At 38.5% G+C, this 17,493-nt stretch overlaps 1 protein-coding gene across 3 annotated transcripts in view; it reads right to left on the bottom strand.

The window, feature by feature from the left end:
- The window catches only part of OSBPL11 (oxysterol binding protein like 11), a 40,602-nt gene that overhangs the window by 9,798 nt on the left and 13,311 nt on the right, over positions 1–17,493 (bottom strand). For all 3 annotated transcript variants that reach the window (XM_051787867.1, XM_051787868.1, XM_051787870.1), the window contains 7 exons: positions 14,957–15,025; positions 14,078–14,253; positions 13,206–13,285; positions 12,014–12,196; positions 8,241–8,442; positions 3,865–4,010; positions 1,704–1,844 (listed from right to left, as the gene is read on the bottom strand). In XM_051787867.1, coding sequence (XP_051643827.1) covers positions 1,704–1,844; positions 3,865–4,010; positions 8,241–8,442; positions 12,014–12,196; positions 13,206–13,285; positions 14,078–14,253; positions 14,957–15,025 — 997 coding nt within the window. The remainder of the gene's footprint in view (positions 1–1,703; positions 1,845–3,864; positions 4,011–8,240; positions 8,443–12,013; positions 12,197–13,205; positions 13,286–14,077; positions 14,254–14,956; positions 15,026–17,493) is intronic.

Here is a 17,493-nt window from a genome sequence, read left to right as displayed (position 1 = left end):
GAGTACTATTAGGACTAAAGATGTTAAAAGGGACTGAGCATCAGTAAATAAAAACAACCTAAAAAACAAAAACATATAACAGCTGCAAAAAGATAATGTGTCCCAGATGTCTGTGGAGGAGAAAACAAGTATGAAAGAACTCAAACTATAGCAAGGAAGGTTCAGAGCAGAGGTTAGGAGAGGATTTGTCTAATGGAGAGAAAAGCAGCGAAGCTATGCCAGCTCTGGAGAGCTTGCAGAATCTCTCTCACCACAGCAACTAAAACAAGCATCCATGAGAAATAGCATAGTATAGGTTGATCCTGTACCTCTGAGCAGAGGCACCTTATACTTTCCCAGTTACATTCACCACTACAAAAAATAGCAGTTCTGCCCTTTGCTAAGCCAAGAGCAATACTGTGGAGTGAGAGGCTGTGGGTATCATCAGCCTTTTCCTTCCCTGTAGTGGGAACTAACCCCACATAACTAACTACTGTAAACAGCAATACAGGGTGTCTCAACCATGACATCAAGACAACCCATTTAAATCAGCTGCACTCAAAGAGAAAGAGCACATACCTAAAACTCTTAATAAATATGCCTGTTAAACTGAATACACTTGCCATGTTGTTGCAACACCAACCTGGAGTATTAAAGTGGATTTTCACTTCAGTACCCTGATACTCTGCCTGCTCTGAACTAAAGACATTATACACAGCCACAAGTCACAACTGGGAGATGGGCTTGACAATTTGTTCCAACTAAGAGAAAAAGCTATCCCAAATCCAATCTTCAATATAAGTGAAATAATGACTTAATCAATTCCTGGTTAAGCAGCAGGGTTTAAGTCTGACCCACAAACAGCAGAGCCTGTTCATACCACCTTTTTTTCCCCTCTCAAGTTGTGAAATGTAAGCTGCCCAATACAAGTGTTTCTAGGGGCTATGTAGCTAGTGCCCAAAAAATAGCTTCAAAAAATAACTCCAAGAGAGAGAGTGTTTTCCTCATTCCATGGCACTCTAAAATCCATTTTTTCTTCAAAAAAGCCTAGTGCTTATGGTAAGAAATCTTTACAGGAGTGAATTGAACTTAAGCTGGTAGCAGCCCGATTCTCCCAGATTTGCTGCCCAAGTATCTAGTAGGAAATGAGTGTTAATTTTTCCAAGCTGCTTGCTTTTGATATTTGCACTCAAGTGTCAAGTCCAGTTCTCTCCAGTGTTAATTTTTCTGTGTCTGCTTGTAAGCAAACACAGAAATGAGAATAGCAAAGTGTCTGAGGATCAATAATGAGGAACCAAAAAGAAAACTTCTTTTCAGAAGTTGCATGAATACAGCTGTAGGCTTATGCAAGTGAAAAAGCATTATCAAGGCAAAAAAGAGATCAAGGAAGGAAAGCAGAAAGAAAAATATGAGAAGGCTGCAGAAAACAGCAAGAAAAACTCAGGTGCAATCACAGGAAAGAAAACAGGCCATTACAGGAAAGGCAACAAAAACACAGTAGAAAACACAAAGAAAAGGTAATAGAAAAGATATTGTCAGTTGCATCAAAGAAAATCCACCTCCTCAGCCCATTTCTCTTAAACCTACCTCAAACTAGGACATCACATCTTGGGACCTGAAGTTGCTACAGGACACAATTTAATATAAAACACAATATAGAAGCTGAGTTTAAAATGACACTTCACTTTTACTGCAGCCAGTCTTCACACTTCAGTTATACTTACTCTTGTTAAGTCCATGCCAAGTTTCAGCTGAGACAAGAGATGCAAGATAACACTGCGCTGCTCTTCCACCGCTCCTAGATCATCTTCTTTATCATCACAGATATCCTCCAGCTCCTCATCTGGATTTATTTCTTCAGGTTCCTGGAATAAGAGCCATAAACTCAGCTCAAAGATGTGACTGGCCAGAGAGTATTCAAAAAGGACTTCAGATTGTATTTAACTGTCCATGTATGAAAAGAGACTAAAAAAACCCCTGCAGAGAGCTACACAACGGAATCTATTCACAAGATAAACAACTGCTGAAGAATTTGAAGGGATATTAAGATAACTCAGTGCAGATTCCATCTCGAGGATACAGGCTAAGATTTCTCATCACCTCCCACAATGGGTCATGAAAAAAAAAAGTTAAAAGAAATCATGACCTGTTTTCCTGTAAGTTTTATGAGCTCACAGAATGGCAAGCATCTAGCACATACACAGAAGCAGCAATGCAAAAACTACCAGAAATTCCAACCACCTCAATAACATCCTTCCACCTCCACACTATTTCAGTCTTTTCAGTCTTGCCATCATTATTCCAGAGGCTGTATCAAATGGTAGTTCCTAGTTACATGACTACCATCCTGCCTGGCATCTCACAAGCTGCTCTTCACAAGCATTATCATATTGCTGCTAGTGCCAGTATTTAACAGTGAAGGAAAAAGGAAAAGTAACTTATAGCAGTTTTACAAAGCAACAACAAAGCCCCACACATACACACACTGCATGTGCTGGTTGCCTGTATAACTAAAGCAGACAGATTAGTAGAAATTATATCAGCACCATTTTAACAACCCTCACACCACAAGCTGAGAGTCAGACGCTTCAGGCAGAAGGGACTGTGGTATTTCTAGGGCTCTGAGCCGCATCCTCCTGGGGCAAACAGCTGGAGGGAGGCAGATGCAGAAGGGAGAGGCTCTGAATGCCACAGGAAGGCAGCAGTATGCCTCTGCCTAAGCAAAGCCATTTGTCCTGGAGCAGCTGTCCTGGCTGGAGGCAGATTTATGAACACTCAACTACCCAAAACACAGGGCCAAGCCCTCACACAGCACTCAAATCTGAAAAGTGCAGTATCACAAAGGTGACTCCTTTCCAAGGATGCCATGCTGTTTGCTATCATAACTACGGGAGGTGAAAATACCTACAGGCAGTGATAACATCAGTCATATCCCATGTATATATTAAGTACTCAAACTGTAACTTGCTTAATTATTGGAAGAATGGAATTATGTGATTTAGTTGAAAGCTCCTAGCTTTGTTTCATCTTTTCTTTTCTTTTTCTAACTTAATAGTAACTACTCTGAACCATTTAAAAAACTATAAACTGCAGCAACTGAAAAAATTATTTTCCATTTCGATTTTGTTCCAAGACAGCCCAGTGCTATTGCAGAGACATAAACCAGCACATTATCTTTTCACAATGACACAGTCTCAGCTAAACAACTGTGTGAAACCAACTAGCATAAAGAGAATGTAATTATGATTTTCTAGCTTAGTTAGGAAAACATGTTCTTCATCATAATCCCTGCCGGTTTTTTACTTTAGTATTTTGCAATTCAAATCCATTTTGTCAGTTATAACGATTCAGACTGTAGCTGATAATGATACAGACTGTAGCTGTATTTCAAATACATTAAGCCATCCTGAAGTCAAGTGATGAGAGTTGTTCAGATTAAGAAAAACAGATGCAGCAAGACCTAGAAAAAAAAGACAGGGAGATGTAATAGCTGGAGACCAGCAATTTTGTCTTTTGTCTGCTTAGGCAGTTCTTCTTGGGCCCATTCTGAGAGTGTCATGAATTTCAGTTAGGTTTTTTGCACTTCATTATTTACTTGTTTTAGATCAAAATGCAAGGCAATACTGCCTATTTCAACACCTTGCATTACCATCCCAACTGGTTCCCTCCACTTGATGTTTAATTACATAAAGCAGCAAAAAATTGTTGAAAAAACAAAGTGGAGAGTTTCGTTTACTGCAACTGGACTCACTCCTCCTCCAGCACAGCTAATCAAAAGTATGAGAATAACTGTCATTAAATAATTTTTCCATAATATGACTGAAACATTCACAGATATTCCTCTAAATAATTCCCCACAGAAATGGGATGTTCACATTACCTTACCCTTGTTAGCTGGCAGGGCTCTGCAATGGATTGCTCTTCTCTGACAGATGCTGGTTTGTTTATCTCTGCTGGGAAATTCTGAGCTGCTCCATTTTTGAAGTGGTTTGCCAGAGAGATCTTCGGTTCCAACCAACTGATTGTCGTTCCTGAAGCAAAAGAAAGTTTGCGCTGAAACTTGCTCATCCTCTGCAAGGTCAGTAAACAGCAGTTTTTCAAAAAAGAGCTATTTTTTTATGGAATAAGCTGAAAGCAGCCAACTCCTCCTGCAGCCAATGCCTCCAGCAGCCACTAAACAAAGGTGGTGCAATGAGACACCACCTTCAGTGATCATTAGCACAAACACTGCGATTGGTGAGCTGTAATACATGCAACTTGGACTGGAGAAACTAGTTGGTGTCATGAAAGGTGTAATCAGATACTACAGGAGGAACCCAGTATCACAAGAATGTTAAGTAACCCTTACAATTTTCTTTAACTGGTACCAAAAAAAAAAAAAAGAAAGCTGCTTTTCACTTATCAGTTTCTCAAACCCAGCTCAGTCCTACATTAAAAAGAGATATAGCCGAAGTTTTTCGTCAGTGTTTTCTCTGGAGAAGGTGCTTGTCTTTTCTCAGCTGCAGAAAAGGTAAGCACACGCTGTTGAATAAATAATAGTTGTCAAAAAAAAAAAAAAAAGGCTGCAGGACTTGGAAGGCTATTACCCACCTGATGATTCCAGCATCTCCAGTTACTCCCAGTTAATTTATCAGAACATATTGGGTTCCTCATTAATAATAAAAATGTTCCATTCTTTTTCAAAGGGTAATAAGTGTACAGGTGATTCCAATCAGTTTTTACTGAAGAATACACAAACTGACAAACCATCTTGGCTGTGTTGTAAACACAGAAATCACTAGGAAACCTGAATTTCTACCACCAGATAGAAGTTCCCTGTGCTTGGGAACCTATATTAAAGTGTCTGTTTCCTCTTCCTACACAGTCCTTTATTTCCAGACCCCTGTTACTGGGAACTAGGTCACATCCTCAACCACAACAGACAGAGTAAGCTTAATTCAGATAAACAGCAGCATTTCCACCAGGAAAATACTGGGGCAGGATAAAAGTCCAGCTTTACTATTGAGCCAAGACAACTTTTCCCACAGTAAGATGGTTTATTTTCATAGTCTATTACTCATTAATCTGTTACTTAATAAGAAACAAGAATTCCTGAGCAGTTTAAGATATTTACACAGAAGTTTCAAAGAAGTCAAAAAATAAGATGCTCAGACTGTCACTGTCACACTTATCTTTTTGAAAAGGTTTTACTCATCTTTAAAACCTCTTCATGACACCTGCTTTCTAAGCTTTAACTTTCAACACACTAATCTCTAACTGCATAGTCTAGGCTGCACTTAAGCCACACTACTGCCTCTATATTAGCTTGAACTTAACAAATAGCCTCCCTTTTATATTCCCTATCAGCTACATTTAAAACAACCTTAATAATTATGTGCTGTTTAATTTTTGCGCTTAGGAGGGTATTTTTAAAAGATCTGAGCTACCAGGCTGTGTTTTAATCTTTGTGAATGGACAAGATACCACCTTAATACTTCTCTTTCACTAGAAGATCATATTCAAATCTGCTCTCAACTATTTTTCACAGGCACAAACTATTCTCCTTACCCGTGATCTCCTCCTCCCTAAAAGTCTTCAACCCATTTCTTTTTAAACAGGTGTCAGCACTTCCCCTGCGCTACAACACAAACCTCCCAGAGTGTAGAACCTTTACTTCTAGCATTGTTCCACAAGTGTTGCAAATTGTTGCTGCAATTCACCTTTATGATAACAAAGTACCTTTTTTTTTCAACCCAGTACATTTCACCACTTTTGAGTTGAATTTAGAAAAAGTTCATAGCTGCAACTTTCTTGTTCATCTTTAAGTCTGTGATTCGTGATACATCTTAATGTGTTGGGGCAGTATTTTCACTCTTCTGTTTGTTTTTTTGGTGGCTTTTGTCATCTAACAATTTATAGCAAACTAGAACTCTTACATAATTTCTAATTCTTGTTTTTAAGCCTGACAAGCACTTGTCCAAGACATTCTTCACAGTCAAGTACCACTTTAACAGACTCAAAAATAATTCTTTCCACTTTGTGTTTAAAACTGATGTTATGTTAGACAAGCCTCCATCACTTCCTCCTGCACCTCAGTCATGTCTAGGTGAAGCATGATGCCCTGCTTTTCTGATCCTACTAAGATTATATAGTGCTTGTATATATTTTATTAGATAGAACAGTTTGATTCCAAACTTTTCCTTTTTCATGTTATGTTTTCCTACATTTAAATATAGAAAAGCCTCCTGCAACATTTGAATTAAGCTACAACTCTTTTTCTTTCTATATTAACTCCTGAGCCCTCCAAAAAGGCTCTGCCAGTTGAACCAGAAGTATCCCTCCTGAGTTAAGAGGAGAAATCTAAGCTACATGGATTTTAACAATAATAATAATGATGATAATAATAACAATATTCTTTGCAATCCTTGAAAGGAACAAGTGTATTATGGTGTCTCTAGAAAGGCCACGGCAGGGGTGAGTGTGGAAGGCTGCAGAAAGGAACATGCATTCTTTTAGCGGTCTATTGTTAACTCTGGTCCCAGTAATGCATCATCCAATTTGTTGATCCTCCCCTCTCCATCCATCTCCTTAGGATATCCAAGAGTTGGACATCTCCAAGCAATTTTTTTAGATTTGGACATTAACAGGCAGATACCAACTGAACAGCAGTCAGTCAACTAAGCTTCTACCCGTACAGTTTAAAAAATTATAAATCTATAACACTTGTCAAAAAAACCCCCAAAAAACAATACAAAGCTATCTTCTTCTTAAGTTGTTACAGTGGTGCTCACTGGACCCTACTTATGTCCCCAGACACAAGTCAAAGAACCATCTTAGTAGTGCACATGTGAAAATGCCAAAACAAAAATACTTCTGATATGCACCTCCCACTGTTATTCATCAATAGTCAAAAAAATTCAAAGGGAATAGGAAGAGTTCTTTCAGTGTGAGTAACTTCAGAGTTCGGACAGAGGTTTGGAGAGGTGCCATCCAATTTTTCACTTTTAAAATGAAATGTTGAACTGAAATACAGTAAAAAAGTTAATTCATCCTATTCACATATCCTCTTTTAATGCCTGTGGTGATTTTACAATCACAAATTCTTTTTATATAGTTTTAATACTTTTATAGGACATATTTTTTTATCCTAGAAGCTAAACTAACTACAGCTCTAAAATAATATGCCCTGGCAAAGCAGGCACCACTAATATGAGAGGAATATGGGAAAGATAAGGCAAGAGACAACTTATGAGTATACTCTGTTACATACTTACCATATCTACAGATCTGTTGTGCAAGAGAAGCATTTGAAAATCCTCAAAAGCTTTTTGCTCACAAAAAGCCACAAATGAAAAAAGGCACAATAAAATGTAGAATTTACAAACAACGAACACATTCAGTTCCATACACTGCACATGAATTAGGCAGAACAATCTGCTAAGATCCTACTTGCACAGAAGTGATCAATTGTGCAGACAGGGCAACATATTTGTCTGCTGTCTGTGAATGGACATACTCCACACCCATGAGCAGTAAGGTTTGGGGTTTGTAGGGGGTTTGTTTGTTGGGGTGGTCAGTTGTTTATTAAAAGATATTTTCTTTTTTTCTTAACCTTTAAGCAATTTGCATTGGCCTACAAGTCTGTTCTGGTCTCAGAATGGAATGCAACACTTGTCTCAGGCCATGGTTTAGACTAGGACAGTAACTCAGAACAAGAATACTGATATATTAATAACATTAATAATAACCTGTGCAAATGTAGAGCTGTTTTAATGTTTAACTAGAAATGGAAGCTACACACATGTAAATGCTTATAGTAGTTATTTAGTGTGCAATAAAAAAACCCAAACAACAAACCTATGACATTTGACAGAATTGTGTTGGACACTATACATCCTATTTTCTGCAATTCCACAAAATTCCCACTCTACTGTTACTTTTCCTGAGAGGTCAGTACATCCCAAAGGCAGTCTTCGTGATGTGGTGCCTTATGTAGTTTTACTCTGCTGCAAGATGCTGTACAACAATTAGATGTTATATTTATGCAGCTGCTGCCACAGACTTTTTGATAGAATATACTATATATATTTAAAAACAAAAACAAAAACATAACATGCATGGAGTTCCACCCAACACAAGCAAGTTAGGCTCTGGAAAAACTCATAAGAAGCCAGTTTTCTTTGCCCATGTGAAAATGGATTCAGTGGAATGAACCTTTCTGCAAGAAGGGAAGGATTTGTATTTGTTACAGAGTTCTGCTCTCTGTGTGCACCTATACCCACCTGCTGGTAAGGATCCCTTTTGCTGAGAAGCATGTTGTAACTGGAGAATATGGAAACAGTCATTTAAGCAGTTCATGGTTGCCATGGAAGTTGCTTTGAGCATTAACAGGTCTTGATCCAAGGACGTAAGGTGACCGGAGACAGGAAGGCATTCTATGCTCCTGATCAAGTCTCTCTGCTGGCCCTCAGCCTGAGACATCATCTGCCAAACAAAACAGTCACTTACCAGGGGGTGGAAGTGCTGTGTGATACGTGTTCAGCTGTGCACACAGAGGATCCCAAATGGTTTTATGACAATAAAACTACAAGGTAACAGATGTATGCCAAGGTAACTGTACTTCGTTTTCTTGATGCAGTTACTACAGAGTCATTAAATGCATAATGAAATTCCCATGGCAATACATGGCACCTTATTAACAAGCAAAAGAATAATCGAAGTCATTCAAAAAAGAAGGAATTTGAACATGAGACTTGCTGCAACAAATATCAACACTTTCATGCCTAGTTGATAAGGATGAGGGGAACCCCACATGCACTCTGCGTGAGAAGTAATTAAACTCCGTGCTCTGCACAGACTGGAAAAGGCTCTGCTATCTGTGGGTATAAAGATCTTTTCATTCCCTACAAGAACAGATGCAGTACTTCAAAGGAAAAATCCACATTACTCATTTTGGCTCAAACCATAAAGGATTATCATTTGTTGCCTGCACTGACACCACAGTCAGGATCACTATCTTACCATGTACTTTGCAGAGAGGGGAGAAAGCCAGCAGGATTTTCATCTTCATTATGTGTTCAAATTGCAGTTGTCCTGTTGTCATTGTCCACCTTGCTCTCCCCCCCTAGCTCCCTTCTGCCCTCACACAGAGCTCCACACCCTTAAATCACAGAATCTGTAACAACATTTGCCCACACGTGCTTTGCAAAGCACACCAGCCACCAAGCAGCACTCACAGAAACACAGTATTACCTGATCTTTGAATCACAGGGATGCTAGTCCCCTTTCTGGGGCAGAACAACAAATATCAATGTAACTGGACAGCACTGCTCTGTAATCATTACATGTTCTGGCAGTTGAGTTAAATGTAAAGACAGATTGATTTAGCAGAGCAGCAGCAGAATTTCTTTAAAGAATCTAAGGTGCATTAATGCATTTATAACTGCTACAGCACTACGTAGCTTTTTAATTCACCAATCCTAGCAGTATCTTACTGGATTTTTTTTTCAGTACTTCTGCCTGCAATCCCTTCTAGGAACTATTTTAAGATTTTATGCAATACTTAAGGAACATGTATTCATCCAAGGTCACGGTATGTGGTATTTGGAACACTTAAGGGCTTGGTATGTAGCATGTGAATGCACAGAGCATTGGCTCTTTGGAAGTGTTTAACTGTGCAGAGTCAGCCTTAGAGCTGACAGGGCAGAAAGCTAGTAAAACAATTATATACAGCCTTGTCTATGCAAACACACCACTGCTATCACAACATATGTCTCCTTTTCCTCCAGTCATGAACGTGATAAAAGTCTTTGTGTGCAGTTTTTTTCCAGTACTTTGAAAAAGTGTGTTGGATTAAAAAAACCAAAATCCACAGACAGTCAGCTGACAAATCATGATGATCCTTCTGGTGACCTTCACTGTTAGTAATTTACTATGTGGTAGGACCCAAGCACTTCATTCCAGCATCAGGTCAGACAACAGGACAAGCCATGCTATGCTGAGCATTGCAGTTCAAATAGGCACATCTCCCCTTCCAACCAACACACTTTGAACAGTCCTAAGTTTTTTCCTATTTATACACTCAGATTTGGAAAAAAAAAAATAAAGTAGTGCAAGAAGATGAAAAGCACTGTGACTAAAAATGCAATATCAATGAGAAGTTTACAGGCAATTGTTCTCACTTTGCAAACACATACACCTGCATTTAGTGCAAGTCAGCATAAAGATCCTCTTAAATCTCCTGCTTTGCAAGGTATCCAAGTCAGCAGCGTGACACATATTCAGCCAAGAACGAGGGGAAGTAAAAGGGAAAGAGACTGACAGAAGGCCCAGCTATAGAGCAATAGGAATTCATAGGAAAATCAAAAAAGGTCACCATGCAGCCAGCAGATCCTTTGAAAGAGAAGTTGCTCTTCCCACAGCTTCTCAAACAGAATTTGTAAGTATTGAAGCTGTATCATGCTCAGGTGTAACAGGTGCGTACCTGCCCTTGAAGTATTTCAACTATATCTTTAAATAAAAAAGTAGGCATTGTATCTAATAAGCATTTTAGCTTTAAAAAAAAGGCAAGCAAACTAACATTGAGAAAAGCTGTTACTACTGAGGATTCTTCATCTGTACAGGTCAAAAATTTTGAAGTTGGTAAATAATCATGCTGAGTCTCCCAACTCAGTAGCAATCAAGAGAGAGCATAAATAGTTTCCTGTGCTCTTTGCAATGCCAAGAAAAATCATTCCACTTTACTTCCCACCCAGTGAGAATCCCAATTAGAGAATGCAAGTCACTGCTTCAGTGCTCCAGCTCACACACACACACGTACCTTTCCTCCCTAAAATTTTGAATGCCATATCGCCTTTCGAAAAGTCAAAAAGTGAAAAAGCCATTTCTGAAACACTACCTCATTTAAAGGCAGTTTCTCAAACACCAAAATACAATAACAACAAAAAAGAAACACTGCTCAGAGAGCTATTGGCATCAATTCTATAAATATTAATGCCGTATTCTATCTTGTCACTGCTTTCATGTAATAGGTAGGAAAGTGAAAGTATTATTTAAGTTCACCAAATGCTGTAAGTGTTGCACCACACTACTAAGAAGTTTATCACAAGTAAGAGGTAACTTGAAAATCAAACTGAAAAACAACTGCCTATAAGGTTTCAGTTCTAAAATGAATTTGGAAGACAAACTTCTCTTTCACAAGATAAAGCAGATGAAACAGCTTACAAAACACAGAAGCCAGAGGAATGCTAGAATTTTTCCTGAGTACCTGGCAGGATTTCACATGTCTCTGCATTAGTACTATTGGAGACTTTACTGCTATTAGAGGATAAAAACAGGATGTCAGCAGTTACCCTTTTGCAAGACATCTGCAAGAACAGTCTGCTGTGAACAGAGAGATTCACAGATTCTAAGGTCTAAAATCTACCCCGTAAATATTCACAAGTTCCATCAACCAGTAGTCCGTCTGTTCTGTCACTCAAGATGGAAAAGTAATTATTTCTGTTTTTCCCCCCAAAATAGACTACACCTGAATGTGTAGTGGAAAAAAAAAAGCAGGCTTCTGAATTGCTCTCTCTTCCCTAGACAATTTGTCCAAATTAATCAGCATACCAGAAAGTGGTATTACTATTCTTAAACATCAATCATGACCAACTTCTCCTCAGTCACAGGAGATACAAGCACAGCTTAGTCAGTTCTTCCACAGCTTGACATGGGAAGAAAAGTGTATAATAGCATCACAGTATATGATGTCATACTTCCTCCTTAACGATATTCCCTTGTCACTTGTAGTGCCAGGACTTGCAAGGAAGAGAACATGCATAGTTCTATCTTCAGCATCAGGATACTGTTGCAGAGCACAAAAATCACAGAATAAACACCACATACTTCTACAATTAGCCAAGGCAAGTTCCTTATCCTCACACAGCTGTGCAGTAATAGCTTAGGACATGCTACTGACAATACATCCAACTAAGACTAGCAGGTTTCTGCACAATCCTACAAACAACATGACAGCTCTCTCAAAAAACTGTAAGATGATTTAAAGCATACAAACCTCTCTAACATCTACAAGGTGATCTGGTTGCATAATGGGAACTCTTTTTCCTGCTGGCAATCTGTGATGTCCAACACTGAAGAAGGAAACTGCATTTTGACTGGGTCTTCTCTGCACACCAGGAGAGTTGGCGCTTCCTTGGGATGCAAGAGAGAAGCTGCGAGATTTCAGAGGAGGGTTGTTCTAGTGAATAAATAAGCATATTGAGAAACATTTACAATTAATCCTAATAATCAACAAATGTTCTAATATGAAAGATAAAGCAGAACAGCTTAATTCCTGATTTTTTAAAGAGCAAGGATAGATGACAAAGCCCTAATAACTTATTAGTAGCAACTGCTAAATATTTTACACTGTCTGCTGCCAGTTGCCCTGTTTTACAGTCCAATTAGGATCAATCTGTGAAACTGGATTGATCAATAAGTATCACTTCTCTGACTTGAAAATTAGTCCTTGATCTGCAACAGTACCAGAAATTGACTCCTAAAAGGTCCTGCAAGGATAGAGCTAACATTTAAGAGAATGGAATTTTGTTTAGAACTACTAATTGAACTTATTTCTCACAACAAAGCCAGCTACAAGATGTTGATTGTAACTTAAAAGCAAGGCTTTGTTCAGGTATCAGAACAGGTGTTATGCCAATCAGGAGGTTCTATAAAATACATTGTATTTGCAACCACCACATTGCTGGTTAGCAACAGTACCCAGATATAGTGTTGAGGACTTGCTTCTCAAACATGGGAATTCATCCTAAATTTATTTGTGGGCTGTTGAGTGGTTTTTAGAAGAAAAGTAAAGGTTAAAAAAAAAAAAAAAGCAAAGCTCCCAAAAGGGAAGGGCTTCAACAACATGAAGTCCTGTTTCCTCATCCATTAAAAAAAAAAACATGCAAGGCCACTGGAAAAATACTGGGCTAATACTCTGATCTTTCATCTCTGCTCCCTGTTCAAATACCAGCTCAGCATCACCTGCTCACTCAGCTCTTCAGAGGCTAATGGACTTCACTCTGTTTCATTCCTAGAGCATATGCCTATTACAAGTCATCTATTACACAGAAAAACGTTCTTTGACACAAATTTCAAGCCCAACCATGGGCCCTTTCGTAATATTTGTCTTAGATGGCAGGATAGTTGTAATTGCAACTACTTCTACCAGCCTAAATTATTTCTGCCCATGAAAATATCAGTCATACCTTTCCAATAGCTTCCGTGTGATGCTGTGTGCAGATCTGTAGCCTGCTAACCCAGTGCTGCCGTTCTTTAGCATCAGTAGCTAACAAAAGCAAACCAAAAGGATTATGTCTGAAGACATTTCAAAGTAGGGACAAAAAAGACTGGTTCATTCTTTAAAACACTTGCAAGATTTTAACAGTGAGAAATAATATTTTTTTTAAATCTAAAACCTGTTCACATGTAATAACTATAATACTAAAGCAAGTTCAGCATAAATAGTATATACTTTTTCTTTCTTTCTTGTTGTTTTTTTGTTACAAAATTAATTGGGAAAAAAAAAATCAACAAACCATAACTCCCCTCACACATATCATCAGCTAACAACATGAAACACTTTCCTGGAATAAGAGTAAGGTACCCTGAATTAGAAAATGACAGCAAACCTACAAGGAAAGAAATACTAAAAGTTATTAGCCCAGATTTCTGTAGCCTACAAAATCAGAGAATGGGATTTTATAACCACCACGAGGCAGTTAACAAGCTGAACATTAGGAATAATACAGTTCTCTGCCAAGCATCCACACAGTGCTGTCACCTACAATGACTTAGAAACTTTGAATCAGTACAATTTAAGGACACTATACATGGAGATTAAACCCCCCTCTACACATATGAAGTTCTGGGTCTTCTGAAGGTCATGAAACCCAAATATTAGGGAACTATCCATAAAGAAGAGCGGGATGAAAAGTTTTGCACACAATTCCCACTGCAGCAGTCTGCAAACAAGTTCTCTCTCCTGGGCTGTGCAGCCAAGGCCAGCCAAGCAGCCACAGGTGAGAGCCAGGACTGTCCCCTAGTGGAAGAATCCCCTGCCCAAGAATCCAGGTCCTACCTCTTAGTTTATACTGCTCCCCACTGGCAGCGTTGACTGTGAAGGTGTGAGAGTCCTCGTCACTGGGTGAAATGACAGCCCCAGCCAGCTGCAGGGTACCCCTGGGCTTTAGATGTCTGGACTGCTCATTCACAAAGTACTCCAGCAGGCCAGCATCATTGTTTAACACAAAAAACCTGCAATGACAACAAAGCAAATACACTAAATAAAACCTGCTCCTTTTCCTTTTTTGTTTTTGTTTTGTGAGGGTGGTGGTACTGGGAGAAGTCAATACTTTCATTACAAGTTGGCACAGATGGCATTGGGACTTAATGACTTGAGTCAGGCAATTGGCCAGTGTAGTCTCTCCAATATTAATTTGGTTGCATTGTGTTGGTCTAATAACAGGACCAAACAGGAAACCTGACCAGAGAATTTCACCTGACATAGAAAATCAAGTTATTGCAGGCCAGACAGACATCCTGGAGAACTAAAGGAAAAAGCTTGTTTGAATTTGAAGTAAAGAAGTCTTCAATATTTTTTTTTAATGATGGCATGACTTAGCAAAAAGCTGAAGACTCAACAGAAAACACAAAGACAATATTTTTTAATGGAAAAGGACAAAAAACCTAATGCTGTAAACGCTTTTTACACATACAAGCTTAGTTACAAGCCACCAAATGACTTAACTGCTTCCTACGCCTTTTTTTATTCATGTCTTAGTACAAATATAATTCACATACACATTAGCTTAATCTATACTGAGAAAAGCATAAGACTCTTGCAAAAAGTTTGTCTAAGAGAAATAGGGAAATCCAAGTATTATTAAAAAAATCTGAAACCTGTTCATTTAGATGCTGCAGAGACCAACATTACCAAAAAGCACCATAAAAGACTTACCGATATTGCCAGCCAGTGACAAGATTGGTGTATTTCATTAAGTAGCCATAAATATTTTCCATGTGATCACTATCAAAAGAGAGAGAAAAGCAATCAGCCAACAGTAAACATATTTTAGATCTTCCCAGCTTCTGATCATCATCATCTGTTCTCAGATGATGAATTTTCATCTTCATTTTTAGAAGGGCACTATCATTTTAATAAAGCTACACCTCACAGATTTTCCAGTCTCGTTCCTAAAATAATTTCTTAAAGACATTTTAACTATATTTACTAAATTCCAAATAATTTCAAATCATAATTAGCTTCAGCAATACTTGTTTTATTCAACAGGCACTTCTGGACACATTTTTACAAGTTTCAGGTAATTAAAGACTTAGTATCCATGCTGCTTCTGGTTCCCACTCCCTCTTCTAAGTAAGCTTTCTATTTTTGGACGCCTGAACAAAATTCACTTTCACAAGCTTTTCAACAGAACCTTTATCATGGTCACCAACAAAACAGTCCACAGGTGGTCCTACACCAGTGTGGTGTTATTAATCCCTAATGCCCAGCACCCTTCTCCCTGCACAAACAGTCACACTCCCAAACAGATGTTCTACAGAACACAACATGCAGGTGCAGTCACATCAACATATTCTGAAATCTAAAGCAGGAGCCAAAACATCTCCTCCTCTGGCCTGGCAGGAAAATCAGGTAGTTTCTTTTTCAAAGACTGAACTTGCAACATCCACCAAAAATGAGAATCCATCGAAGTCATTTTGGCATTGCATATACAGGCAAAATACATTGCTGCTTCTGAAAATCAGTTGCCCTAAATAAGGCTTACAAGTGCTATGGCTACAAACTACTCACTTTAAGATCACAGTTTAAAGACCTGTTTTATGCTGTATGTTCCCACAGTTCTAGAAATGCCACCTCAATGCCCTCGCCTCTTACAGCAGGGCATAATCCTACAGTGAAGAACACACTCTTGGATAGACAATTCAGGTCTCCAGCATGAGGAGTTCCTATTATTTCAATGAACCCAAATATCAGACATTATTTGCTTTTTTTAAAAAAAAATTGTATTTAACTAATCTTATTTAGATTTTAAGTTAAAATTTTGGTAGTTCATAGTATGTTGAAGATCAAATGAAATTATTCAGAGTCCAATGGAGCAGCAGCCTGTCTTGGTCATAAAAAGGTCAAAGTAGTGCCATATCAGCGAAAGGGGAAAAGTGGGGAAAAACAGGATTACTACAGCCAAGGGATCATCTCTATTAGTGGGTCTTGGTTGCAAACACAGTTTGACTAAGTATGGAAGTAAATTTCAAATAACAGCTGAAGCTGCTTTCTACACCTCATTTATACACAGTGTCAGTATCACCAGATTAATTAGATACCTGCCAATTTGATAAATGTAATGTTACACTGTTTCACCCTAAGGGAAGCCATTTAGGACGACACTAATGAAAACAGCAACAGAGTAAATCACTCTCATTCCGTATTACTACTCAAACAAGAGATGCAAGAATGTATATATTTTTAAGGAAAAACAAGTTACTGATTTAAAAGCAAAAATACACATTCTAGCTACTACAGTAGCAATCAGAATTGCAGTAATATCCTGCAGTGGAGAGCAGCCAGTAGGACTATCTAGGAATTTAATTTCTAATAGCTCATTAAGTGTTACTAAGGATAAAAGTAAAACCAAGGAGAGCAGAGGGTGTTCAGGCTATCGTGTATTTTAAATGTATGAAAATGTATGAAAAGCTAAAGGAGACATAATCAAACTCATCCTCTGCAGACGCCTCTCATTTGTTATTATTGGCATACAAGGGAAGTACAGTTTAGACTTCCTCACTGCCTTAATTTAGCTGAATGTTATGAGATTGCATAGTCATAAAAATGTATGAGCTTGGGTTTTAATCGTCAGAAAATCGTCCCTAGTCACAGCTAACTGTTTTTCAGTTTTAGTGAATGCAAGCTTCACTCCTGCTTTTCAATGAGACATCGTACACAACCCTGCAATTCGGGCTAGAGGCACTGTGCTCTCCCATTAACTGAAGTGCCTAAATCAGAGGAACCTTTAACAGAACCCAAGAAAAATTAGAAAAGTAACTTCGGACTGCAGTGAATACAGCACACCTATGTGTATGGCCCAGGGAAGTCCACTCATCTGACAACGGGAAATTAAAGTCTTTGATTAAAATCATTTGACCATTTTTCTTTTTGACATATGAGATGGCTGATTTTGTCAGTCTTCGGAAAAAGGAAAAAGCCACTGTAGCAGGGAGTGCAGCTCTCCTGGTGATGTACTTCCATATCAAATGACCACTTGACTACATTTTGCCTTCATCTGCATGTTCCTCTTCACTTGGATTTTCATTTTGACTATACCCAAATTTCTCCCAATGCCCCCTCTTCAAAAACTTCTATCTCTAGCCTCATGAGTCCCAAAAGTTGGAGGGTTCAACTGAAAGGCTTTGAAAACATCCCCCCACAGAAGTCTGAAAAAGTGACTGAGGACAAACAAGCCAGTCACCCCCAGCAAT

Source organism: Manacus candei, unplaced genomic scaffold (genome assembly GCF_025592945.1).
Source record: "Manacus candei isolate 608988 ecotype Guabito, Panama unplaced genomic scaffold, ASM2559294v1 h1tg000023l, whole genome shotgun sequence".
In the NCBI taxonomy this organism is placed as follows: Eukaryota; Metazoa; Chordata; class Aves; order Passeriformes; family Pipridae; genus Manacus; species Manacus candei.
This window is presented reverse-complemented; position numbering and strand designations above follow the sequence as displayed.